Source organism: Actinia tenebrosa, unplaced genomic scaffold (genome assembly GCF_029948245.1).
Source record: "Actinia tenebrosa isolate PJP-AT-01 unplaced genomic scaffold, QUT_ActTen_1.0 PGA_scaffold0__85_contigs__length_37466705, whole genome shotgun sequence".
NCBI classification, from domain to species: domain Eukaryota; kingdom Metazoa; phylum Cnidaria; class Anthozoa; order Actiniaria; family Actiniidae; genus Actinia; species Actinia tenebrosa.
Genome location: NW_028292569.1, coordinates 7,553,162 through 7,580,693, shown reverse-complemented (window position 1 = coordinate 7,580,693; position 27,532 = coordinate 7,553,162). Strand labels below are relative to the sequence as shown.

At 35.6% G+C, this 27,532-nt stretch overlaps 3 protein-coding genes across 6 annotated transcripts; 2 read left to right on the top strand and 1 right to left on the bottom strand.

Annotated features, from left to right (window-relative positions):
- Positions 1-457: 457 nt before the first annotated feature.
- On the top strand, positions 458-5,380 carry LOC116293935 (uncharacterized). The gene is made up of 3 exons (XM_031701440.2): positions 458-551; positions 2,603-2,870; positions 4,190-5,380. The coding sequence occupies exons 1-3, from the start codon at positions 479-481 to the stop codon at positions 4,875-4,877; spliced, it is 1,029 nt and encodes a 342-aa protein (XP_031557300.1). The 5' UTR covers positions 458-478; the 3' UTR covers positions 4,878-5,380.
- A 3,991-nt stretch (positions 5,381-9,371) lies between these two features.
- On the top strand, positions 9,372-11,547 carry LOC116293918 (uncharacterized). Its single transcript, XM_031701415.1, has 2 exons — positions 9,372-9,650; positions 10,208-11,547. Exons 1-2 carry the CDS (start codon positions 9,397-9,399, stop codon positions 10,932-10,934), a joined length of 981 nt encoding a protein of 326 aa, XP_031557275.1. The 5' UTR covers positions 9,372-9,396; the 3' UTR covers positions 10,935-11,547.
- A 231-nt stretch (positions 11,548-11,778) lies between these two features.
- On the bottom strand, positions 11,779-26,818 carry LOC116293929 (uncharacterized). Of its 4 annotated transcripts, none has more exons than XM_031701433.2 (8): positions 26,226-26,817; positions 21,913-21,951; positions 20,920-21,030; positions 20,131-20,195; positions 19,457-19,537; positions 17,900-18,720; positions 17,298-17,391; positions 11,779-13,578 (listed from the first exon to the last, which is right to left on the bottom strand). In XM_031701433.2, exons 1-8 carry the CDS (start codon positions 26,418-26,420, stop codon positions 13,521-13,523), a joined length of 1,464 nt encoding a protein of 487 aa, XP_031557293.1. In that variant the 5' UTR covers positions 26,421-26,817; the 3' UTR covers positions 11,779-13,520. The 4 variants fall into 4 exon arrangements, with proteins under 4 accessions (XP_031557293.1, XP_031557292.1, XP_031557295.1 ...); XM_031701432.2 differs by lacking the exon at positions 11,779-13,578 and adding an exon at positions 13,909-15,664 and having other exon boundaries at positions 26,226-26,818; XM_031701434.2 differs by lacking the exon at positions 11,779-13,578 and adding an exon at positions 15,689-16,789 and having other exon boundaries at positions 26,226-26,818.
- Between the last annotated feature and the right edge of the window lie 714 nt (positions 26,819-27,532).

Genomic DNA, 27,532 nt, shown 5'->3' with positions numbered 1-27,532 from the left:
GACACAAAAACAGTATAAAGAATGGTGACTGATTACATGTAAGCTAGAATGAGTTATTCAAAATTCCGAAAATAAGAATTTTTATTGTAGTTAGCAACTAAAAAAAATGATAAATAACTCTATCTAGGGAGTAAAATATTTGTTGAAAATTTATAACTTCTTGAATTTTAATGGGAAAAACTGAATATTCAGTAAATTTTATGAAAGCCTTGCACCATTAATTTACTTTCTTCCATTTCCCATTCCCAGCCACTAAATTCCATTGTCAGTACGTTAAACCCCATTTTTTACTGCAAAAATAAGTCAATTAATCCAACTTTTTTGTCACAAGGTTTTGACAACAGCTGCAACAGCATTGATAATCGATTCTTTAAGTTTTCGTTATATATTGCGATATTCAAGTATGAGTGGGTTGTCACCAATTCATTTTAAAAATCAATTCAACTTATCTGTGTACACACATATTACAAGTCTTATTATGACTTCAATCGCCACTGCGATAACGCCTCAAGGACATCAAAACACAAGTTCCCAAGACAATATTAAACAGGGTATGTAGAAGCTAAATCTTTAACGAGGAACCAGATATATGTTTTTAATATAACAGGAGTTTTATCGATAACAAATTGACGGAAAAAGTAGTAGTGTATGTAGGGATGTGAAACATCGTACATAATGAAAGTAAACTGATATGAACCGTCTACATTTCTTCATGGAGTAAATTTTTATAGCCTGTTGCTATAACAAAGTTGGGGCTTTTTCCACTTTCAAAAATATTGACAGAAATATTAGATAAGACAAAAAATGATTTAGACTAGTCAAATTTTTAAGTACTATATGAATGTCCGACCAATAGCGTGGAGTCAGTAGTAGGCTGCTTAACTTCGGGTTTATCAAATAGACTAACTAGTTTTTATTAACAACAGGATTTACTAAGCCATATTTTGATATCATGATCAAAACTGAATTTACAGATTGAGTCGACTTTAATGATAGTATAGGCACACAGACTTCGCCATTAAAAGGAAAATCAAATTGCCCCGATTTGGTGTCTTATGCGAGTATGTTTTTGGTTCGTTCTCTCTCGGGTTCTCCAGTTTTCCTCCCTCCTCACGAATCAACTTCATAAATTCAGTTTTATTCGATCTTTGGGCTTTCGCCTAGTTGGAGTCTAGCTCTGTTGTATATGACTGTCTCACGCTGTGATACAACAGCCAAAATTTAATAGACAAAAAAGAAGAAAAGGAAAGAAAATAAAGTGGTGAGCAATTCAGTAATACAAGATTTTTTTAAACATCAGTCCACTGCGGGTTAACATGGAAACTAGGGCCCACGGTTTAATTTTCTTATCCAAAAAGCGTGGATCATACTAGGTATAATACGCCAAGATTAAGAACAGATTTGTTCCCTGTGTGAATTTATTTGCATCGATTGCCTTCCCTTTTCATATTGCCTGTCACTGCCTCGTTCATGTAAGGAGCGCAAGTACGCCGAGACATCTTGCATGGTGTCACAAAAAGAAAGTCAAAAGCTAATATGAAATGGTCGAAGTAAAAAGTTATTTTCGATTCGTCCTCTGTCTGTCTGTCTGTCTGTATGTATGTCTCTCTGAATTCAATTCAGTCATATGAATGAGAGGAAACACACTAGTTCACTAGTTACCAAACTATGTTCTTGCAACTTGAAATCCCATTCTTAACAATACTGTAAGGCCTAGGGCAAACGTCGAACTTTCCATGCATCGAACTTAATTACACCAAAGAATGCCGCCTCATTATCACCTGATATCCATTGTTTTTAATGAGTTCGGTGCATGGAAAGTTCGACGTTTGCCCTAGGTCTTAGGCTATTTACAATGAGGAAATGTTTTTCAATCGGGAAAGCTTGGTACAAAAATACAAGTCTGTTTTTACGTGTTTTTTTTCCATCTTTCCTTTTTCAATTATTATTATTTTCTTCTTCTTTTTTTTTTTTTTTTTTTTTTTTTTTTTTTTTCGTTTTCTTCATCATCACTCTTCTTCTTCTTTATCCTCTTCTTATTATTGTAATAATAATCATTATTGACGATAACTATCATTATCATTATCACCAGCATCCTCATTATCTGTCATCCTCGTTATCATTCTTGTAACATCGCTTACCATTACCATTATCTTTATCATTATCATAAACATCTTCAATATCATTACCAACATCCTTATTTTAGACGTAAAATCTCATACTACTGCCCTAAAAATGATTAAAACACGCAGGGTGAAGAAGTTTCATCTGGCTGATTTGCAACAAACAGTCACGTGCTGATATATCACTTGCATAACGAATCAATTCAGCTCAAGGTCCCTTGGGGAAGGCTCTGTTGGATGGCAAACAAACATTAAACTGCTTCGTATCTCGAAATCGAAAGTATCTTATAAGGGAAAAAAGGATTTTTGAAAAGGTTTTGGATACGATATTAGTAATCCAGCAAAAAATCTTTAAAATAAGGAAGTCCAATTTTTTTTTTGCCATCCAGTAAACAATCACGTGTCAATCTTTTGCAAAATGCCTATTACTGGACGTATATCAAACGTATATCGTTCATTGTTCTTTATTTTGCCCTCAGAGTTTGTAGCAGTCAACAACATGGCATTTGGTGAAGACCACTGCAAAGCCGTAGATCCTCCACTAGAATTATCTATCACTACTTCTGTCATCACCATCCTTCTCACGATCATCACGCTACCAGGCAATCTATTTATCTGTGTTGCTATGGCAAAAGATCCAAATAAGAATCTGAGGACCTCCTTTAACTATTTATTGTTAAACATCGCTGTTTCTGATCTCATTATTGGCACAGTCACCGATCCTCTAGTCGTTTACTTCCATATAAGGTATGAACCAGGTTTTCTTTTCTTTTCTTTTTTTCTTTTTTTTTGAAGCCGAGTTCCCTCGAGTTTTAAGATTATAATATTCATTGTTATGGCAGTTATATACTTAAGGTTGCCTAGGCACAATTACATTCAGTCGGGCAGGCTAGCTGTGACCGACTAAACAAAACCTATCTAGATATATTTACGATATTAAAACTGTGGATTAAGTTCTATCTACATTCTTTAATAATTGTCACTAACTGTTCACTATTATCCATTTTAAATATTCATAAGACTTCAAATATTATATGATATATATAAATTACTATGTTAATTAAAACGAGAAGTTATAAGCTAAAATAAAATTCATTATATATACAGTTAATAAATAGTGATCGGTTGAGATGAACATCTTTTTTCCAATCGATTAGATTGCCTCGAAGCGATCTGTGTTGGTTCTTGAAGATTAGTCGACATTATGTTAAGTCAAGAAAAGGAATCCCATCATGTGCACACTTTGATGCTATTTTTAGAATCATTGATGCTATTTTTAACTCGTTACCATGCCCGCGCGATAAACATGCTTCCCTTATGCCTCTTTTTAGGACACGAAAAGCGCCATATTTCGCTACGTTCACGACAAAAACACAGGCTATTTAGGTTGCTCCGACGACACTTATTGCTTGGCAGGTTGTTCGAGAGTCGGTGAAATTCGAAATTTATGAAGAGCGTTTCATGACAAGTCCTCTCTACTTCTCCGCCATATTGTATTATATTATTATTATTATTATATTATTATTATTATTATTATTATTATTATTATTACTATTATTATTATTATTATTATTATTATTATTATTATTATTATTATTATTATTATTATTTATACGCGAATAGATTTTAGGGACCATAGCCGACCAATGTACCTTTTTCCCGCCAACACACATGCGTACGCGTTTCATTGTTGTAGTTTTCCATTATATGTCCAAAAGTTCGATGGGACGCCGTTTTGCCCCTACTAGTCAGGTGGCTTAACGCATAAAGAAGGCTAGATCGTGACTATACCCCCTTCCTTGCTTTTCTTTTTCTTTAAGTACAATCGAAACGTGGACAACGTTTCAGTAAATAAGTTGGGCTTTTGCAGTTGGGAATAGATATATGTCTAAAGGTCCAAAATCTCTTCAGTTGTATGGCAAAGATCTCTTCAACGTCTACCCTGATATCTACCTTTGCTATCATCTATACATTCAACTTATTATGGCCTACCAGATGTCAGATATCATCTTTCCAGTTATCCTTTCAGTCAAGTTATTTCAACTCATATTTTCTCTTACTTTCAGGGAAGGTCTTGGCTACAAAGTATCTTCATTTGTTGTACCTCACATGTCATTCTTCATCGGTTGTACAGCCTCCCTCCTCAGTATCGCCATGTTAGCAATAGAACGTTCTATTGCAGCCAATTCAAACTTCCATCGTAGATTAACGAAAAACCGAGTCACAATAATGTCCATGGTCATCTGGGTGTTCTCTGTAGCATTCCCTTGCATGTATTTCAAAATCGGCTACCTTAAAATGAGCTTCGTTTTCTCAATCTTGATGCTAGTGGTGACGTCTGTGATAGTGATGACATTCATTCGTATCTTTAGCAACATTAGACGCAACAAGGTGGCGCCACAAACAAGCGAAGTTGACGACAGTACCGCGAAAATGAGACTGAAGCGAACAGAATGTGAAAGACGGGTAACAAGCATATTCAGAGCGATTCTCATTTTTTACACTATTTGCAGCGTTCCCGCGTTGATATTCATTTTCATCGTCAACATCTGCTCCACGTGTAGCTGTCAATTAATCCACTGGTCACGTGATTTCATTCAGTTATGTGTGCTGATCAATTGCTGTGGCAATCAGTTCCTTTATGCGTGGAGAATGAGATGCTTCACGCGCGCTTTCAAAGCGCTGGTTAAGCAACGTGTTACAAAACAAGAAGGATCGACAGCTTATTTTTCTAACACTGCTGAACGGAGTTGAAGTGACATTTCATCTCGTAACTTATCATACTATGGACTGGATGGATAGCCGCCATCCGGCCTTTGATGTCAGTTTTTAAAAATATGAATGAAGAGTAATGTAAAATATGAAGGGGAAGCTATATACTGGAAGCTATAATAACAAATTATATATATATCATATTGCTGGTTTTCAATCATTCCCAAGAGAGTAAATAACAAAAGACAAGGCGGCCATGTTGGATGATAGAACGAAAGCGACTAATGACGCATGTTTTGTTAAATTCATCCAACATGGCGGCTGTGAAAACCATCAATAGCTACTTTGTTTGAAACTATTCTGAACTCTGACAACCATGGCATAGAGAGACATGATAACTGTAAAAGCTTTGACGGGCAAATTCAGATCATCGCCAGCATTTTAACTATGTGTTCACGAAATATGATAACACATATTGTCGTCTGGGTATATAGTGGCTTTCATAAACATGATATTACTTTAATTTTGTAATGAATGGAAATATTTAAGCGTATTTTCCTTCCAACAAATTCGTTATTGTAATTGGTAAATCTTTAAAATTTAAACTTCACCATTACATTCTTATAAATATTAGGTTAATATTTAATTATATTAAGTTACTCAGCTCGTTTAGCTCTATAACTATTTATCATGTAGAGAAACCTTGAACAAATTCTGAATTTGCTGTATATTTGTATATATTTTGTTAAATATGGTAATAAAGCTGGAGGTTGTTGTTGTTGTTGTCGTTGTTGCCTATTTATTTATCTATTCACGGTTTCAACTTACTTTCTTTTTCCCATAATGTTCTCTTCCATAAGTATCTTGTTGGCCATTTTACTTTACAGGGCTGCTGTGCATAAATGAAAAAATATATTTTAATATTGGCAAAGTCAAACCTGGAGAAAGTTTCATTCATCCATCGAGAGGCAGGAGTGACAGCCTCTTCTTCTCGATTGACAAGAGAGTATTAGGCTTGCCTAGTCCATAAATGATGTCCCAAATGCCTCTCAAATATCAATAATCAAATATTTTTTTTCTGAAAAAAGATGATAAAAATTACCATAACTCGGTTGAAGCACAATATTAATCAAGAATCTTCAAAGGCACGTTGCGAAGTGAGAAAATAAAAATGTCCTAAAACATTACATTTACCTGTTAATTCACTCGTTCCTCGATTCTTATAACTTCAAAAAGCCTTCCTCTTACCTCTGCTATTTGCTGTCTTTTATTATCAAAGCATATGTTCCATAAATTGTGCAGGAAAGAGGACAGGAAAGACTGTCAAAACTACAAGTTTTGTTCACTTCTTGTTCGTCGATCAGCGTTTGGTCTTGACCGCTGACCTTTTACCTCATATTCGTCAAGGGATTAGACGAGGATTAGTCGTAAAAAAGTAAATATTAAAAAGTAAAATATTGAGCCCAAGACCAAATCGAGTAATATGAAATACAAAAACTAAAACGTTAAACTTATTGAAATTTAACCCAAAAACGTTTGACTAAAAATCGTAAATTTTTTCTACTTTGTTGGGCTACCTGTGAATTTGGCGGGAATTTTCGCACCAAAACGCGTGTGCTCGCCGCCCTTCCAGCTGGTGCTGTTATTGAAGCTTTGCACCATCACGTGCTGCGAGCCATGACAGGAGACATTAACAATAAAATATCAGGTATAAAGTAATCTGATTTACATGAAAAAGGATTCTCAGTGGCCACAGAGGCATGCACAGGGATTTCTACAGGATATCCAGGAATCAGCTAAAACATCCAAAATAAAAAATATATTAATTTGAAGTCAAGAGTGGTTTTTGAAGTAACTACTTTGGAGGTCATGCCTGTTAGCTTATAGGACTACGATGCTTATGGCTCCAGCCATGGAAGAAATTTAGTGTACCCAGTAATTATGCTGTCCTCTCTCTGTCTCTCCCTCTTTCCCTCTCTCTCTTCTTCCCTCTCTCCCTCCTTCCCTCTCTCCCTCCTTCCCTCTCTCTCTCTTTCCTTCTCTCTCTACCTCCTTCCCTCTCTCTCTCCTTCCCTCACTCCCTCCTTCCCTCCCTCCCTATCTCAATCTCACGCAGCTCTCTCAAGCTCCCATCTGTATTTGAGAAGATGTAATTCTTTTATTGGTTACTGCAATCATTCAACGGAAAATATTCAAGATTCTGCACAAACAAAAACAATAGAACTTACTTATTGACTTTAATTATTAACCATTTGACTTCTTCTGGATTTGTTCATTAGAAGTTATTTCACAAGTGCCAATAAGTGACCTGATATATATAATACTACGGTAAATTTTCCAAAAATATTTTGATATGAAACAATAAATGTTAGAATAAAAAATTATATTGAGAAAATTCTAATATTTCCTATCGCTTGTTTGTATTCCTACTAAAGTCTAGAGCCCTTATAATCTTCAAAAAAAATCTTATTGACACTAGAAAGACAAGGCTTTGTACTTCTTTACTTCAGTGATCAAACATTCGTACAGAAATGAAATATGAAATATTGAGAATTGTTTTCCCACGAATGATATTAGACGAATTTGTCATAGTTACACTACAAACTAGTGTAGCGCTACCACTCGGTCAGTCTCACCAGTTTCTGACTGGCTGACGCATTACATTTTGCTTTGGCAATTTTCAATTCAGTTTTGCTTCCTCAAAGAAGAAATTTTTCAAATCGAGTAAGTATTGTAAGTATGTGTCTTTACAAATAATAATTTCAGGATATCTACAAGGTTTTTGACTCATATAGTATTGAGAGGACAATTATACTTTTTAAATCAGTGTTCACAAGTTTTTTTAATCCGAGTCATTTCAGTTATTTTTGATTCTTGTTGCATAGCTCTTGTCCGTTCTGATTTTTACTACGGAGTTCTTAATTATATTTCATTTCTTGATTTCATTTTCTGCCCTTATGTTTATACTCTTAATTTTTTTTCAATGTTTCAATATTTTTCCTTTCTTGCTCCAACTTTCTTTTCTGCGCTTGCGAATTTTTTTTCACCTGTTCTCGAATCTTAAAAATACCACAATTTCTACGAGAATTTGCGGCATTAGGTCCGAATCCAGGAGTTTCCTGTTTTGTTATCCTAAATCATTGCTTTTGCTTTCACTTTCAAAAATGAGGCTAAGTTTGTATTCTAAAATTTTTTCAAAGCAATGCCAATGAGTACGTCTCGTTATTTCAGTTTAGTTATTTAAGGCTGTATGGACCTACAGAACGTAACATTTCTATTCAGTGTAGTACAGTCCCTCCCCCACCCTCCCCTCCCTCTCTCCTTCAATGTCTCGGCTCTTTTCAAATGGAAAGTAAGTGTCAACTTTAATAACAGTAGCAACAGTAATTAAACCGAGATTGGCAACTTTACTATATAAAAATCAATAACCATACATGCAGTTAGTTTGCATATCATGCGCCGTATAGAAGCCAGTTTTCGACCAAGTTTCACCCACCTAGTTTACTTGGCAAAAGGGAATGGATAATTATAATTTGTAAGACCAAGTTCTAAATATTGAAAAAGAATAGAATGAACAAGTTGCATTTTGTTGACATATACCAACACGACTGGTGTTATTGATTAAGTATCAGGGATGATCAATATGCCGTTTTGTTTTTCCTGCCTGAGGTGTGATTGCCAAACCAAATATCACCTACAATCACATTCGGCCCATTTTTTATTGACACAGATTACATTATCGGGATCAAAACATTTACTATCGATGCAACTCATGAAATAACAAATTGACCTAAACCTCAAATAGACGCTGTTTTTAAACGTTTACCGGAATGTATTGATGTTTTGAAGGTATACTGGCTGATCAAACCTCAACACCGACAAACTGGGAACTTGATAAGTAAACCGTTTGTTTCGGATGTAACGACAGATGAAGATTATCTAATTTGGAGTGGCGTCAATCATCAAAAGAACGAGCTAAAAAAATGTACACCTGAAGCGAAGCAGGAGCCAAGTGAAGCCACGGATTGTTCTACTGCTGTTAACTTGTGGACTCTTATCTTATAGAGGAGAAAACAAGTGGTGAAGTAGTTATCGGCAACCGAAAAAGTTCTGTATTCTTCTCAAAATACAAACAGTAGGTATGATAATCAATGAATTAAAACATTGATTGATATTAACTATGCCGAGCAGATAGATTTGGTAAGGTGACACAACCTTCTTCAAGGAATGAAAGGAGGAGTGAGAAAATGCTTTGGAAAATGCCGTCATCAGTCGGTCCTGGCATAATTTAGCTGTTGATATGCTTTTTCAGTTTACCTTCTCCCTCTAAAAATCCTCTTCGCTTATATACATATCAAGGAGAAAATCAGGCGGGAAATTAGCACAATAGTTATGCGACCCTTTTGCATTTTTTCGCAGTTAAAAGTGCGTACGTAGTTTTTAACATGATATTCAGATAAAATAATTGAGTGTCTCAGACCACCCTGAAAGCGTGTCGTCCATGATTTTTGATTTACTGTCATTCCATTTACATCAGGTACAGTTTTATTCCAAAGGCACCATGGGATTTGAATTCGGAGTAGACCACTGTCAAAACATCAAAGCACCCTTCGTTTTATCCATCACCTCGTTGGTTGTTACCAGTCTCCTCACCATCATCACATTACCAGGCAACCTACTCATCTGTATTGCGATGATGAGGAATCCAAATAAGGAACTGAGGACAACGTTCAATTATTTGTTGCTCAATGTTGCTGTATCGGATCTCGTCATTGGTGCGGTCACTGATCCAATATTTGTGTCATTCCATACAAGGTATTTATGTTTCAACGCGTTCTCATGGATGTCAGAACACGTTGCATTTCTTTAGTATTATTTTTTCTTTAATGGTATTGTCATTGGTGCGGTCACTAATCCAATATTTGTGTCATTCCATACAAGGTCAAAGTATGGCTCAACTGGCGTTCCAGCTTATCTAAAATAGTGACATAGAAATGATTAGCAACGTATTTTATTATTTGGTGACACCTCAGTTTTGAAAATTTTCTTCATTCTAATTGGCTAAATACTTTTTCTCAGACGCTGCATTTTTTAGTATTATTTCTTTCTTTAATGGCATCGTAATCGCTGAAAAATAGGTTCATTTATTTCTAGAGTTAGATGTGCACGAAATAAGGAAAAAAATCATTGCCAAGAGATGGATGGTCATTGCTTAGATTTAGTTGACGTCATCTCCTGTCTCGCATAGAATGTTCATCAGCTGAAACGCGCAAGTTTTCAGAACGATTCAAAGACTTTAATTGGCTGTTTGAAATCCAGCAATAAGGCCTATCAACGGATAGAGTTTCATGTAGTTGTTATTTATTTTTCAGAGAAAGCCTTGGTTATTCAGTTACAGCTTGGTACATTCCCCTACACATGTCATTCTTCATCGGATGCACTGCCTCACTTTTGAGTATCGCCATGTTAGCAGTGGAGCGCTCCATCGCAGTCGAGTCAAACTACCACAGAAAAATACAGAAAGGTCGAGTGATGAAGATGTCCATCGCCATCTGGATATTCTCAGTAGTATTCCCCTGTATCTACTTTAAAATCGGGTATTTCAAGACAGCCTTCACTTTCTCCATCTTCATGGTAGTTGTCACTTCTGTAATAGTGACGGCGTTCATCCGTATTCAAAGCAAATTACGACGTAACAAGGTCGTGGTGGAAGAGCCCAACGACGTCAATAACAGCAGGAGGCAGATAAAAAGGAAGCGAGCGGCTTACGAGCGTCGTGTTACAAACATATTCAAAGCGATTCTCGTTTATTATGGGGTTTGTAACCTTCCTGCATTCGTGTTCATCATGATCACCAACCTTTGCTCCTCCTGCGAATGTGACGTAATTCACTGGTCACGTGACTTTCTTCAAGTGTGTATCCTGATCAATTGCTGTGGCAATCAGTTCCTGTACGCTTGGAGAATGAGATGCTTCATCCGTGCTTTTAAATCACTGGTGAACAAATCTGTGTCCACTGATGAATCGAATCACCATCATTCGGATCATCATCATTCTGATCATCATCATATTGGTAAAGATGAGCCTGTGAACCAATGAATCGCAACTGTCCTCCTGTTACTAGCTAACTACCTTCCACACGACTGGCCAATCAAAGCGAGTGATCATTTTCGTTCCCAGACGGTACTCAATAGCCAAATCGTAGGCTCTGGGAAACCCTACTGACCGGATGCCAGAAACTTGCGACCAGGTTATCAAAGCGCATGCTCTTTCTCAGGCTTGGAGTGAAATGCTGGCTCAACCTTTCTAACGGCTTGTTTACGTCTTCTAATTTGTAAAAAGTTAATATGCTCGAAAATGAAATAAGGATTCGATTCAAGCTTCGAAGATATATATAACCGTTTTGTCGATTTGGCTGGCTTGGTTTCTGTTGGTATGTTTGTTTATCCGGTTGACCAATCAGAGTTCGTTGATATGTTTTTCTCGAAAGCCAATGAAATTCGATAGAATTTCAGGGTATACTAGAGCCTCCGAGGTTCGCTATGAGGAGGCTCTGGGTATGAGAATGAGCAATGATTTGGAAGACAAGTGATTGTCAAAATAAGCAACCGACCATGCCAGTGACATTCAGAGGCCGTCAGTGATCTGCCAAGACAAGTGTTTGTAACTAAATGAGTGATCATATCAGTACACACGGGTGCTTTCATCCTACCTCCCCTCTGATCAACAAGGAGGGGAGGGGAGGGGAGGGAGTGGAGGAGGGGAGGGGGAACTTCGGAAGTAAAAAAATAGTTTTTTGTACTGCGGTTTTGTAACAACACCATATTAATTTATGTGTCATGGTTAACGCCCATAATTCCGAATCATTTACACCTATAATTCCAAATTTCAACGGCAGATAAGAGAGTTGTCCAAAAATATACAAATACAGGATAAAACAGGCTTAGCAAAGAATAGAGGTACTTTAATCTCCACGTCATGAACAGTTTCTGGCTTACAAAGCATCGTATCACCCTAATAAATTATACAGTAGCAAGAGAGAATAACTTCTTAATAATGCGCGCGCCATGTAAATTCCCGGTTGGGCTATTCTTAGTAACCGGATGCATTCTAAATTTCACCTTACCTACTCCCGTGCGTCATCAGCTTGCGCGCGAGCGCTCTTTTCAATCGGGAATTTACATGGTGCGCGCCACAATAAGAAGTTTCTCTCTCTTAATTAAGCTTTCTTTTCTAAGCTCTTGACAGTAGTCATAATTGATCAGCATTGATTCTCAAACACGAAACAAAAATCATGTATCAATCGTCATTTTAAAATAGAGTCTTAATAGCTATCTTAATTTTTGCGTTCTCAAAGTAAAGAATTATTCACAAATATTTTTTGCAATTACATCAGATTACAGAGCTCTATTATGTACATTATCGCAATCACTCAGCCCATCTGGAGTCGTTTCAAAACCGTTATGGTTACTGCACGGATAATCCTAGCGCTATAGCACTCCTTCTAAAGTTAATCATAATATAAAATGAGAACAAAGCATTATTTCAAACATTCATTCATAAAGATCCTTATATTTTATCGAGCTGATTAAAGACAAGGCACAGATACAGTGAAGACACTCAAATCGTGGACACTTCCGAGGTTTTTTCAGGTTATTATTTCCTAAACTTTCTAAACTTTCAAACCCTCTGAAATGAAGCATTGATTCCATATATCCTAAGTTTTCAAAATAAATCTTATTTCCAATCGATTGGCTCAAGGGAAGATTTACAGTATGCGTTAAAAAAATGACAAAAAAACTCGGCCCCAGTGTCCTCACCGTTATAACGAGAGTAACCAACGACTGACACACAACAAGTGAGATTTAAAGAAATGTGATTGGCTGAAATCAAAATGGTATTTGCTTTGCTGGTTTTTCTCCATGCATTGGGATTGGTCATCCAAGAGTGGTCCAAGTTGGAGTGTCCACACAATATTAGACCTTTTATGCCATGTAAAATGTTATCCCTTGCAAAAGTATTATACTTTTTATATTATTGATTTTTATGTGATGTTATTGTTGCTATGGCGATATGTAAATAAAACCAATGTATTTTCACGAGCACAACGGTCATCCTTGCGGCTTTACTAACTCCCTCGCCATAAAACTAAAATATTTTTTCTTCAAAGCTTCATTATCTTTTCATTGGTTTCTTTACAAATTTTCTAACATTACGTACATTACTATTATGATTATTCTTACTTCGTGGGTGTGTAATCCTTTTGGTGGTCGTAAGACTGGCTGATCATAAGAGACGTATCAAGGATTTCCCGTGCCTTTCAGGTAGGGGATGGGGAACTCAACGAAATATCCCTTCCACCGATGCCCTGAAATTATTTACATTATCATAATTATCTTTGTCCCCTTCACAATAGGAAGGACAAAACCTGGCAAAAGTTTTCTGACTGGCTAACTGGAACGCGATAAAAACCGTGTACAAACAGACATATCAAAGATTTCCCATTGAGACATATCTCCCCATATCTCATCCATCCCTCCCCTATATACAAGTATCAATAACCAATTATTAAACTGCCAATGAATAGTGGGTCACAAGTACCCTAGGACTTCCCCCTAGATACACCCCTGTAAACCAACCAGAAATTGGTTCCAGTTTCCTTGGTTATTGGCTAAGCAGGCATAGCTATCTTCGAACAAATTTTTTGGCACTGTGTTTTTCTTGATACAATCTTTGAGCTGACCTACATAAAGTCAAAATGGCAAGAGTTACACATGAATCAACTTTTAATTTCATTTCCTAACAAATTCTGGTTTTGACACAAGCTGTAACTCTAGCCTGCAGGTCTTTCGAAATTTTGCATGCTTAACTGATCTTGTTAAAGCTGCAAAATCATAAACATCTTTGCAGAGACATTGTCAATGTCAAGCAAACAAAATCTACAACCACCACAGAGGGGGTGTGGCTACATAGAACTCTCATCCCTTCTATACTTTCTTTTCCTTTTTCCTTCTCTTTGAAACTTAGCGAAACGCTCTCAACCATTATGTTTAGTTCATTAGACAAACTATAGTTTAAAAGAAGTTCAGCTTTTATGATATTTTAACTCTGACAATATTAACAACCTTTTATATTAATTTATAATATTCATTTACCTTTATTACACTTTATTTATAGGTTCAACTTATTATGAGTTAACTACCATGCTTAGGGTCATCGATCTGTTGCTTATAAAAGTCCTGACAGTATTAATTTACAACAGCAGTCCATTTTTAACCTTTTGCCAACAGATTTAGATAGGTAGCGCAGGTATTTTTTACAAAGAGTGTTGTACAACTGACCATTGTCCATACATCAGCTAACTCATCAAATACAAAGTATTTATTCAAATGATTGTGTTACTGATTTGAAACTCCCTTGCAGCCTTTGGATCAATGTTGAATTTGACTAGTGAAGACATACAGAGAAAACAGTCAATTGTAACTTTTAGAGTCGATTTTCTTGGCCCATGAAACAAAGTTGTATAATAAGTGACTAAAATTCAAAGTAGAGCGAAGGCATTTAACCCATGAAATAAAAATTACTAGTCAACATGTAATGGTCATATAGACACAAAAACAAACAATGGAGTTAGGGTCTACTAAAGTGTATTAGTCTAATATCTATTGCACGGATTTAGTGACTTCACTCTAGTCAAATAGACACGAAAGAAGACAATGGAATTAGGGTCTACTAATGTGTATTAGTCTAACATCTATTGCACGGGTTTAGTGACTTCACTCTAGTCAAATAGACACGAAAGAAGACAATGGGATTAGGGTCTACTAATGTGTATTAGTCTAATATCTATTGCACGGGTTTAGTGACTTCACTGTAGTCAAATAGACACGAAAGAAAGCAATGGAATTAGGGTCTACTAATGAGTATTAATCTAATATCTATTACACGGGTTTAGTGACTTCACTCTAGTCAAATAGACACGAAAGAAGACAATGGAATTAGTGTCTGCTACTATATATTTCGTTGACTATTCTTTCATGGGCAAAGGAAAATCACTCTAGCATTATTTTAGGAAACCATGCTGAATTAGGCAACTGTGGTTGGTGTTACTTGCAATGATATGATAAATTTATGATATTACATTACAGACACCAGCAAAATGACTATATACTGTACATGTAAGTAGCTGGTTGCTCATACAAATCATTGCATTCTGGGATTTCTTTAGATACAATACAATTATGATGCTTTATCACTAGACACATTTAACTGATTTTGTATTTACAACTGATTGTGCCAATGATGATATTTTTAGCTGTTCGTTATTGTAATCTTAGCTATTAAACACGAGAAATGCTTACACAAGTTTGGTTATCCCCTCTCGTTATTTCCCTAAGCAAAAAAAGGAGGATTTGATGAGAAATTTAAGTGGTATCCCCTGGGGGAGTGCTTATAGCATTTATCTACTGATAGGTAGTGTCATTTATGGCAGATTTTGTTGAAGTTAAACAAAGCTGGCTCTAGAAGTGGTTCTTGACATGAGATCAAAGTTTTTCAATTATTTACAATTTTAAGAATTTTATATTTTCAGCACAGAAATGAAAAGTTAAAGAAATTATATCTTTACAATATGATTATGCACCAACTTGGTTTATATGCGCATATACAGGTACAATAAATTAATTATGTAGTTGATAAGACATTAGAATTTACAGATTGATACCACAGGAAGCCCAATTCTTGCATTTTTCTCTCAGTTGTATGTGGTGTACCGTCGTCTTGTTGTGACAACCAATCTGCCGACACCACTTGACACACGTGATCTTTGTCTACAGTAAAGATTATTCATTAAAACCAGAAGCTTCAGGATTTATTAAAAGGAAAGATTTTTGTTTGTGAAGTATGAGTATGAGTATGAGTATTAGTAGTTGAAGATGGATGATTTTAATGCTACGCAGTAATACAGTACAACAAAAGTACATTTATCTAAATGATCTTGATGAATTTTGATTATCAACAGCTTTTTACTATAGTATGGTACTGCTGGGTTTCAATCAGCTGATAAAAGTCTTTGAATCTTATCATCTCTTTCAAATATTGACCACCATCAGCTGTCAGCTGGGAAGGTTTCTAATAAAAACACATAATTCAATCCATACAAAACCCAGCAATTGTAGTGTGTAAAATAAACATATCCACTTCAACACTGTGTGTGATTCAACCCAAGCACAATAGTCTACATTACATGTGTCTAAAACATGCAACAGAAACAGTAAATGTGCAAGTATTACACTGTATTTCCTTTGTGGAGTGGTGTCCAACTTCCTCAAATTCAAATTTTCCCATGGTAACAATATTTCCCATCCAATCACCAGTCATCTACAAAAGAGGTGGTGTTGTAACTGTACAAGTATGATTCCTCTTGTGGAGTAGTGTCTCAAAATAATATATTTAATATAATAAAAAAAGATATATACCTGTATACAGAGTAATCAACCTGTGTACTTCATGACGGCTGTCAGTGTTGGCCAATAGTTGGTTAAAGATTAAAGATATATCACAAAGTATATGATAATGGTGTGTTGGTGAAGTGGTGGTCAACTGTTGGTTGATAGTTGGCCGACTATCGACCAACAGTCTGGTGATAGTCAACCAACACGTGTCAGCTGGTCATGAAGTACACAATTACCTATATACAGTATATGGTAAGAAATTTTCTAGTTCAATCACCAGGCATCCACAGTAGAGATAGTATTGTACAGTCAAAAGATGTTCCCTTACATTTAAATTAAAAGTATGTATTCAGTGAAGGTATTGATGACTTAATGTTTTAGGGTACACTTTGAACAATTTATGGCTTATGTCATACACAGTTTAATTTTTATGGTTGATGACAGCTTTTAATTTTAGTTTATTATTCAGCAGCTTGGTTTTCTTCACTGTTTTCATCATTTCTGAAACATTGTTAACACTCCACATTAGTTCAATGGTTTAACCCTTTTATGGGTATTAATTATAGCCTTGTTGTTAATTTGTCTAAGAGTTAGCCAATGTAAAATAAAATGAGTGTTTAACAGCTGCTCATGTCGCACTAATTAACCCTTACACGTAAGCAAAGATGATCCAACAGTGACATACTGGCATTCGCAATTGATTGATTTGCAGTTAGATAGAAAGCAAAAGACAGTTTTTGCAGTTTGTTGATAGAACCCCAAAGTCAGCAGATTTTAAAATAATATTTAGTGCTATAGATCTAATTTTTCTTGATGAAATGTTCACCTACTTCAGACCATGCATTATTCCCTTGAGAATAAGATTCTTTGTTTGAGTTATATCCATTTAATGTGTATTCTCATGCGCAACTGTTAAATTTAAAAAATGAATCTCTAGGAAATAACACATGGTCTGAGATATAAAAACATTGCAGCAAGACGAATTAGGTCTACTATCTATCCAACTTACTTCGTTGTATCCTCTACTTCCATTAACATTGAATCTTGCTTCAAATGTAGTGAATCTCTCATCATTAGTTCTGTGACTAGCATCTCATTTTGAGCTGAAGAAGGAAGTAAATTCATGGTACACAAACGATTCTTAATGATTTGATATTTCACCAACAATTGCTTATGGATTGATGCATGTGTAGACATGCAACCTCTAAAAAAATACATCCAGGGCTTAAAATAACTGCTGAACATCAGGCAACGTCCACCCAGAATTGCAACTTGTCCAGTCAAATTGACCAGTAATGTTGAGTCAGAAAAGAGGTATGACCGAGTTAAAATTAATTTGGCTGGCCATCATGACTGGCAACTCACTGGCTGATACCTTAAGCCCTTACATCGCCAAACTTCAACTCTGCTAATAATTTTGGGTCCTCAATCAAGTTATTTTTCCATACATTTACTATTATTTATTACTCTAACAACAACAAAATAAAACATCTAAGGTGAATTCATTAAAACCATTTGGGAAACGTTAAGGCCAATTGGTACTGGTGCTTTTGTTGCCAAGTCAAAGCAGGGGATATTGATGCATTGACCCTATTCAGTAATAACTCTTACCTTGAATTAACTGAGCTAAGTTATCCCTTAAAGCTTTTATCTCATCCAATGTTAAATTACATAATTTTTCGACTGTCCAGCCTTGCACAGTAAGTTTCTTTTCCTGATCATCCTCATGACGCAAAAGCTCCAACATAACATGCTGAGATTCCTTTTCCGAGACTGAACTTCTTACCAAGTCATCTGGACTTAGAGTTTTAATACTGAAAGACTCCTTTTCTTCTTCATCACCTGCAACACAACCAGAGTCTCTTTTCTCATCATCTGAAACATCCTGCTTGTCAATCACATATTCCTTAATTTCTAAACCATCTTCATCACCATCATCACTAAGTGCATCATCCACAAAACAAATCTGGAGATCCTTGGCTTTTATGGAAAAGTCAGTCAAATATTTGTCAGCCAATTCTGGGTATTCCATTTGCTGAGTATCTTTTATGTCTCCCTCTGAATTCAAACAAGATTCTATTGATTCCCAGTCGGTTGTAGGAGATGGGAATTCCATCTGAACTGAATCAAGTCCAGCTGAATCTAAATCAAACTGTTCACTTCCCAGAAGATCATAATTCGAAGAGGTTGAAATATTCCGATGATACTCATCAGTTGCTTGTTCCAGACTGTCATTAAAAATATCAATTTGGTCATCTTCGTCATCATCTTCAACAGCGTGGGAACGAATTTGTTGAAATGGATTTGTTCTGATCATAAAATTACTATCTGGCATATTGACAAGTACTTGTGATAAAGGGTTTGGTGTTGGTACTGGCTTGGTACTGTGACCAGATTTTCTTCTTCTGTAATCTCTCCATGCTCTTTGTATCCTGGAAAAAAGTATGAGAAAATAACAAAGTCATTCAACTTCAAAAATAAATCACTGATATTATTTAGCTATCATTAAATTAATACAACATTGTAATACTAGAACAGACAATTACAGCAGGATCTTGTAAAGTACAATTTTGGAAGTGGGCCAAGGGATTAAAATAACGGCCGATCAGTCGCTGGCCATGATCACTGGCCAAATTAGTTTTAAGGTCATTTCTGGCTAAATGTTACTGGTCAAAATGACTGGCAAGGCAAAGATTTGACTGGACAAGTCCCAGTTCTGGCTGGACATGTTTTAATGTTCCGGCCCTTCTTTTAAGCCATGTAGGCCAGGGTGGGGAATCATAACTGATCACTAACTTAAAAGGATGATTGATAAAACAACACAAATATTAATAAAAATAGTTCACTATTTAGGATATAAAAATTCTATTCAAACATAAAGTTTAATCCTGTGAGTGATTTTAAATCAGACTTAGTACTTACTTTATTCTAGACTTTCTTTAATTTATACTTTGTAACATTTGTAACATTTGATATGTAGTTTTATTGAATGTTAATAAAGAAATTATAATTATCTATTATTTTTACAAAGGAGTGATCATGTCCCCATGGAGTTTTCTTCTAATTTTCATTTGTCTTTTGCTGTTACATTTTATCTTCTTCCCTTTAAATAAGAGTAATGGGGTACATTGTATACTTATACTAAATATACATAAGTTTCTAACTCACGTTACTGCACTGTAGTCAACGTTTCTTCTCTGATTCCTTCGTAGGCAGTCATTCTCATCCATTTCTGCTTTCAGCTTGTAGCTGTGATGATAATACGGTCATTACAATTAGGTCAATACACTGGAAAGTACAAAGGTTGTTCCAAAGTATCTGACAATTCCAGTCAGAAGACTTCAAAATGTCATATAAATATATGCACGTAGCTTTGTTCTCTGAAAGGATTGTCAAACACAAATGAATCTAGTGAAGTCTATAAAAACCAAGGCAAAAACGAATTGTCATTGCTAATCACCACCAAGAAGTGCCGCAAAATACAGCAGTGACTCAGCTCAATGGCATCAAACTGAAAGCAAGTGAAGGTTGCAATAGCTATACAGTCTATTTATTTTTTTAGCAACTTTATTGGTAATAACACTAATTTACACCCAAAAAAAAGACCCCAGAGCACACAGCTCAAAGCATTGGAAACACTATGACAGTAGTTGTCAAAGCTTATTGAAAAATGAGCCAAAACCTGACAGGTCTTCTGACAGTCTCTGAGAAAAAGTCTGTGGTAAGTCTAGCACGCCAAAATCTATGACAGATCTTTAATGTCAAAAACATTATGACTAATGAAGCTGAATGCCAAGAGGTACATTATCATCAAAGAAGCTTTTTGAATTATAAACACATACTTTTCTACAAGCAGCTCCCCTTCTTCTACTTGTTGTCTTGTTTTCTCCAGTCTTTCCTGCTCTTCCTTTAGAGTTCAACAACAAAAATAGCATGTAACTTAATTGTTTTGGCCACTAAATACTATATACTACATACTCTTTTACTCTGACAAAGGACTAGTGTCTTTTTTCATCTTTTCACAGTGTAAAATTTATCCTTTTATCATTACTGTTTCATTAGAAACACCAATGCAGCTCACACTAGTTTTTAGCTTGTTATCTCTTTTACATACTATAAGGAAGGGTAAGATCACAACAACTCTAAATATGCTGTCATTTCTCTACCACTTTCATCACCATCACACTAACATCATTACCATCACCATCTTTGTAGAGAGTTGTAAAATAAATCCCAAATTTATGCCTTACCTTACTTTCCACGTTTGATCTCAAAATTATTCTTTTGATATTTCCTTCTTTTTTTTATTGAAAAGAATAAATTTGATGTCAAATGAGGAAAATTACATTAAGCATTGTGGGATTTATTAAAAAAGCCAATAGCAAGAGTATTTCATGAAGTACATTTCAAGAACGCCTAAATATATTACAATAGAATGACAGCCAAAAACATTTCAAAGTAGTGAAATTTTCCTGACTTTGTATAATAGTGTATATTTTCGTAAACACATATAGTTATAGGTTATTGCAATTTTGAGCCGACGATACAGGTTTATGTTGGCAGCATCTCTCCCAATCAAACTTATTGGTGAATCGCGACACACAGATTTTGAGTCTGATCACTTCCTATACCTTTTCATACTGTTCATAAAGAAGATCACAATATTGACGCCTTGCTATGTACCCCCTCATGTGTGACTGGATACGTATGGCAGCTTTTTCTTGCTCAGATTTATTATCAGTCTATAGAATAATAATATTGCAAAAACTATTTAGAAATCTTAACCCATCCTTGTATCAGCCATCCTGAGGTCGAGGGAATAACTGGGTCTAGTTGGTATTACAGTGCATACCGGGGCTGTTGTAGAGAACAAAATAGATGTCATCTTGGAAATATGTCCCCTAAGATGCACTGCAATGCCAATTCATCCCAGTTTTTTCTTCAATGTCAGAATGGCTAATATAGGCTTAACATAATAGCTGGTCAGTTGCCCATCGTTATCATCTTTAAATAAGTTTTAGCTCATTCATACCTTGCTTGTAACTCAACGTTACTGGTCAAAATGACCAGAACTTAGGCAAAGATTTGGCCGGACAAGTTCAAATTCTGACCAGACATTGTCAGATGCCAGGCCTTTATTTTATAAGCCCTGAATATAGGCTGGAAGTTTGTTTAAAAATTTTTGTTTCAATCACTTGAATTTATACATTTATTGAAGCCACTGTCACTTGCCCTGATAATGGACACTTAGTCCAAAATCTTGGCTTCATTACTGAGTGGTTTTGAGATTCTGCGAACTTATAGTAGTAGCAAGCTGCACATTGAAAGGTAGTTTTTCTATGTTGTCAATAAAAAATAATCAGTCATTACCTTCTGTTGTTGACTGGCCGCAGTAAAAAAACAACTTCACAACAGGCCGCTGGAATGTCTGAGTTCACAGAATATCGAAAACTGCAGTAAATGCATAAATTCATGCGGTTGAAATAAGAATCTACTATAGATCTATTTTGATTTTCATATTTTTGATTGTTTTGACCCTCAGGTAGTGATGTATGAGTAGTGCAAGGGATCTATAATAGCAGATCTGTTGTGAGATATAATTGATTGCACTATTAAAATCTTACCTGAGGCAAAACTTGACTTGCAATGCTTGGATTGACAGCCTATGAACAGTCAAGCATAATATTTTGGTGAGACAATGGCAAGAATTTTCAACATTTTACTCTAAAGAATCAGTGATCTAGCTATCTGTTCATAGAGTATTATAAATCATAATCATTTTTTGTGACACTCTTGGTTGTTGTTATAGTTGATTGGCAGTTTCAATGGATCTTAGTCTGTCTCCTTCAGGATCTGTTCTGTCTTGATTGACAATTAATATCAAACTATGCTCACTGCCAAGGAAGATGAAAATCAACTGCTATGAAATTTTATATTTTATTGTAACACATACTGTAGCAAGTTGATATTATATTAGTCTGGTAAAACCTGTTTGCACTGTAGTCTTCCTCTTGTTCAAGTTTCTGTATAACCCATATTCATATAATATATGTCTAAGGTTGTATATTCATATAATGCATGTCTAAGGTTGTATGTTCATATAATGCATGCTACAGTTGCTTTTGATAATATTCAAAAACAAGCTTTTATATGGCTTTGTTGCACATTCAGGGTCTGAAATTAGCAGTTGTCCATTTGTCAGCGATGACTAGCATTTTCAATTGACTGAATTTCAGAAGATTGTTGTCCAGCTGATGACCAAACGTTTTAACCCAAGTCTGTTCGCAGCATTTGCTGAATAAAAGAAAGAGCTTTTTTGATGGTTTTTAGTCAATTATTTTTCAATTCTGGCATCAAAAATTAATTGCTAAAGAAAAGAGAGTGTGGATAAAGTGATCTGAATCAATGCCACCATTTCCATCGTGGAAATACTGCTGAACAAGATTTTTGCAGGATGCCTAAATTCTAAAACATGGTTATGTCTGATGGACAAGTTTTGGACCCTGACATTGTGTCATTTATGGGTTATATACTGTATTTTTGGTGTTTGATTTCTCCAAGGTATCAAAAAGCTAGAGTGGTCATAAATCAAGGACATGCCAGATATTGTTTGGCTTGAATCAGCTGAATGAGTCTTATTATCCATTTTTAGTAAAAATATACAGGTGATTATTGAAAATCTCGTGCACTGATTGGTTGAGAAACTCACATTATCACACAATAATCACCTTCCGTGATAATCCAAAATGGCGGCCAGCCACTTTTTTTTGTTACTGGAAAAAAATGTCTCTTATCTTCTTTTTTTGAAAGAATCACCTGCCTCAGCCTCAGTAAATATTGGGGAATATTTACCTCGCCACTTGAAGACTCACATCACGGTAAATATTCCCCGATCAAACTTCGCCTTTGGTGAATAATTGTTAAATAAGGCTGTGTAAAGATTACTGTTCTGAAACTTACTATAATACTCATTGTGTCTCGGTAATATTCCCTGATATTCACTTCGCCTTTGGTGAATAATTGTTAAATAAGGCTGTGTAAAGACTGTGTAAAGATTGCTGTATTCTGAAACTTACTATAATACTCAACAAATAAGAAGAGCAAAATATGTAACACATTTTAACAGCCAATGCAACCACATATAATATTTATTACACAATGAGGAAAGTTAAATTATTCAATGATGCTTTTGCAGGGAATTGTAATTATGTTATCAAGAACCCGGCTTAATCAATAGAGCAAATTAACAGACGTTTGATTCCATCGAATCCAATTGAATAATTGTATTCCACTGCATTCGGCAATCAATTGCATTTCAATTGAACTCGACTTCTGAATTATTCAATTGATTACTCTAGGCAAGAAATATAGTTTTATCAGTGTTTTAATGTACATGATACATATCATACTATTCTCTAAGGCAAATTAAAGGGCCACTTGGACGAAAATCGTTCCAAAATTAAAACTCTTTCATTCGAGCTGGAACTTTGTTGAGATAATCTTGAACACATTTAGAACCACTCACTGAAATATCTTTCTAATATTCGAAAGGGAAGGGCCAAAATTTTACGATTTATTTTCGTCCGCCATTAATTTCTTTGTGTCACGGCCAACGAGTCATTATGTACAGCAGTTTTACGCTGTGACGTCATTTACTCAACACCGTCATGTTAGCGTCGTTTTGACCATACATTTCTTGTTAAATCACCTGAAGTTTATTTGATGTTTTAAACGCGTTATCGTGAAAAGAATCTCTAAACAGACTTTTTTTAAACCTTTGATACCTCTTCAAATATAATGGAAACTCCTTTGGACGCTCGCTTTGTCAATCCTGAAGAGTTAGAACCATAAGTTATAATGTATGAAGATGAAGCCGAACTAGAAGAAGAAGAATTGCTTGGGAAGAGGTTTTCATAAAAATTCCTTACGTTCATTTCATTATTTGTATTTGCTACATACTGTCCATGATATAAAGATCTTAAATTTGAAGTTTCAATGTAATCTAATAGTGATTGATGTTATGAATTCTGCGTTGTGATATAAAGATTTGTGACAATATACTTAGATCTATGTGCCGAATAATTTAAAATGTGAGCTCGTAATTCTCCTAGCTGGTTTACTACAGGACGGTTATTATTTGCTTCAAAATGTTTATTATGCATTGAATAGGTACAAACATACGATTATCTAATATTATCTTTGTAAAAGAACATGTCAAAGGTTTCTTATTTATTACTCGCGCGACAGCGGCGTCTGTCACTCAGCTCGTAGATTTTTCTTTCATTGTGTCGGATGTCTCGCGGACCCAAATTGTGGGGTTGCTCTTTGCCCTTGTATGTAAATATACCTTGAAAAGTTGTTATCCTTAAAATGATTCGAATAAATCCCGAATATCTCAGTCACTTCGCGCGATGGAACCGCTAGAATCTCGTCCATGCGTCCTACTTTGTTGTGATTCTTGGCGTGCCGAGATGTATTGAAATTTTCGAATTATGATCAACAGTATTATTGAAAGTAAAAAATTTCAGCGCCTAGACATTGTTTGGTCATATAGTAGTTAGGAAACCGAATGAAACATTATATATTTTCTGAATAAACCAAATAAACCGAGTTTTACGAACATGGCACATACATTACCCACCAATGTTTTGGTTTGGGTTGAGTAAATGACGTCATAAGTACTCGTGCCAGTCTTCTTGAGCCGAATTCTGTGAGTCAAAGAAATTAATGGCGGACGAAAATAAATCGTAAAATTTTGGCCCTTTCCTTTCGAATATTAGAAAGATATTCCAGTGGGTGGTTCTTAATGTATTCAAGATTATTTCAGCAAAGTTCCAGCTCGAATGAAAGAGTTTTAAATTTGGAACGATTTTCGTCCAAGTGGCCCTTTAAGACTCTCACAGAGACAGTGAAGACATGGGTAGGTGACATACAGACACATCACAGTACAAAGTTGTTAGTTATGCATACGATTAATTATGAACCCAAAGAGTTTATGGTTCTTATAGTAGGTGAAATTTGAACCTTTTTGAGTAATGTACCACGTAATGTACTTATAAAACTAAATTACGTATCTGGACCCGATATATAATATGATTATGCATGGACTACCTTACATTGGAACTTCCAAAATCAAATAACGTTCAAATTATTGTGGTTTGGACATAATCGTTTCTATTCACATATTCACAGACATATTTTCCACTGACACTATATTGAATTCGTAATTTTGGAGGAGCTTCGCTGTAAACTTTACTTATGGGTCAAGCAACTGCAAATTGAGATAAGGTGATACGCAGTTATAAAACTCCATTCAACCCAACGAAATTTTATCGTTGAATATAGTTTAAATGTTGGATTTTTTCTCATTGTTAAATTATACCAATCCAATGATATCTTGGAATCCGTATAATCAGTACAATTTTACGAAATGGCGAAAGCAATAATCATAATTCTTTTACCACCAACGTCGACGTTTAGATTACATAGCTAGGATATATTAACTGGGTACATTTATTTTGTAATTCTACAGACAATAATTATTGCATGGAGAACATCAAGAGACACTTCACATTGTTTTACTTTAAGCTTGAGCTTCACATATAGCAATTTTCACGAACGACAGATTAATAACTTCACACAATATGTGAAAAGTAAAGCTAGTTTTTAATACAGTTGTATAGGAATGTTTTTTTCTAGGATGGCGAGTGAGGATTGCACTGAGAGCCTACATGTCTCAAAAATCCTCAAGGCTGTATAGCACTCAAATGATACTATATATTAGTTTCGCTGCCTTTTAGGGTATTCTACTTTCAAGTACATAGAAACACAGCATTAATAAATGATATAAAGACGCCAACAAGCCGGGAGTGGGCTAGTAAAGGCGGTCAGACGAAATTATGTGAATGGCGAAATATTCGAATGTTCACATTCTTACCATCATCGCCGCTCGCGTTCGATCGTAGCTTTTCCTCTTGATCATCCCCATATCAAGACCTCGTAGCGAAGGATCTTCCCGTCCTTGTAGTAATTCGTTGATCAGAGTCTCGTTGTAGTCCAGTGTTTCTTTACTCTGCCATCCATCGCCATTCGCGTGGCCATTTTCGGCTCGTCTCGGACGACGCGAGTCCATACCTTTGGTAGGCAATTCCCTCAATCACCAAGAACATTTGTCCAACCTAAGTCATCCATGACACTTTCGTCGAACTAAAGAGAGAAACTATGGGGTTTTCGGGGGGATTCACTTCCTCTAAACACCAAAAAACAAGCCTGCAAAAACACCTTCTCCACTGGTAGTGTTTGGGTAAAACGAGGGCGCACCTTTCACACGAACGTCACTTCCTTTTCAGATAGAATTCGAATAAGTGTCAAGACAAAGCAGAAGACTTTCTCTACGAGGCATCTACATTCTGGTCATTTGATGTGTAGTATTCTAGAGACGATCAGAACTAAAGATAATACGGTAATTTTTTCATTCAGTAGAGAACGAAATCGAAGCCTTATCTGTCAAAGTCAAGGTTATATACGATGCGCATGACTTTTACCGCTGTACAACGTTTGTATTTGCTGGCTCAAGTAGTAAAATTCCCATTCATTTTACGCTTTAGATTTCTCTTTTATTTTCAAATAAATGATCAAAAAAGAAAATTCCATAGGGGAAATATTTGATGCGATTTATTTCAAGACATTTTTTCTGGTGAAATAATCCATAGTCACGAAAATGAAAGCTTTTCTGGTATCCTCAAAGCGAAAAGCTTGACTTCCTCTCATTTCAGTTTTCCTAAAAATCTTTTCCCTCTCGAGATTATACGTTTGGTTTCGACATAAATCACGTACACCAAGTAGCATAAGAAAATAAACCCCCGCTAGTTATGATCATTACAATGAATGACTGAATTTAAAGTGATGATTCATCGAATAAACCCTGGGTAGAATAGATACCGTTGGTGAACCACAATGGCCGACTGTGGCTTGTATTGGAACCCCACCGTTGCTATCCCTTTTGAGAGAAGATGCATTAATCATACCAATAATCACGTACTAGGCTCAATTTCTAATCAGTGATTGTTTCTTGCATGGGTAATTTTAGATAAGGATAAGATAACAATAAACCTTGTGAGTCATGCATATCCCATGTTAAATAATCTTACTGTAAATAAATAATACTAGTAGAGACTATTATAGACTGCCGCTCGTCCAAGATGAGTATCAGACAACAGTGCTCGCTTTGAGATACTATCATTC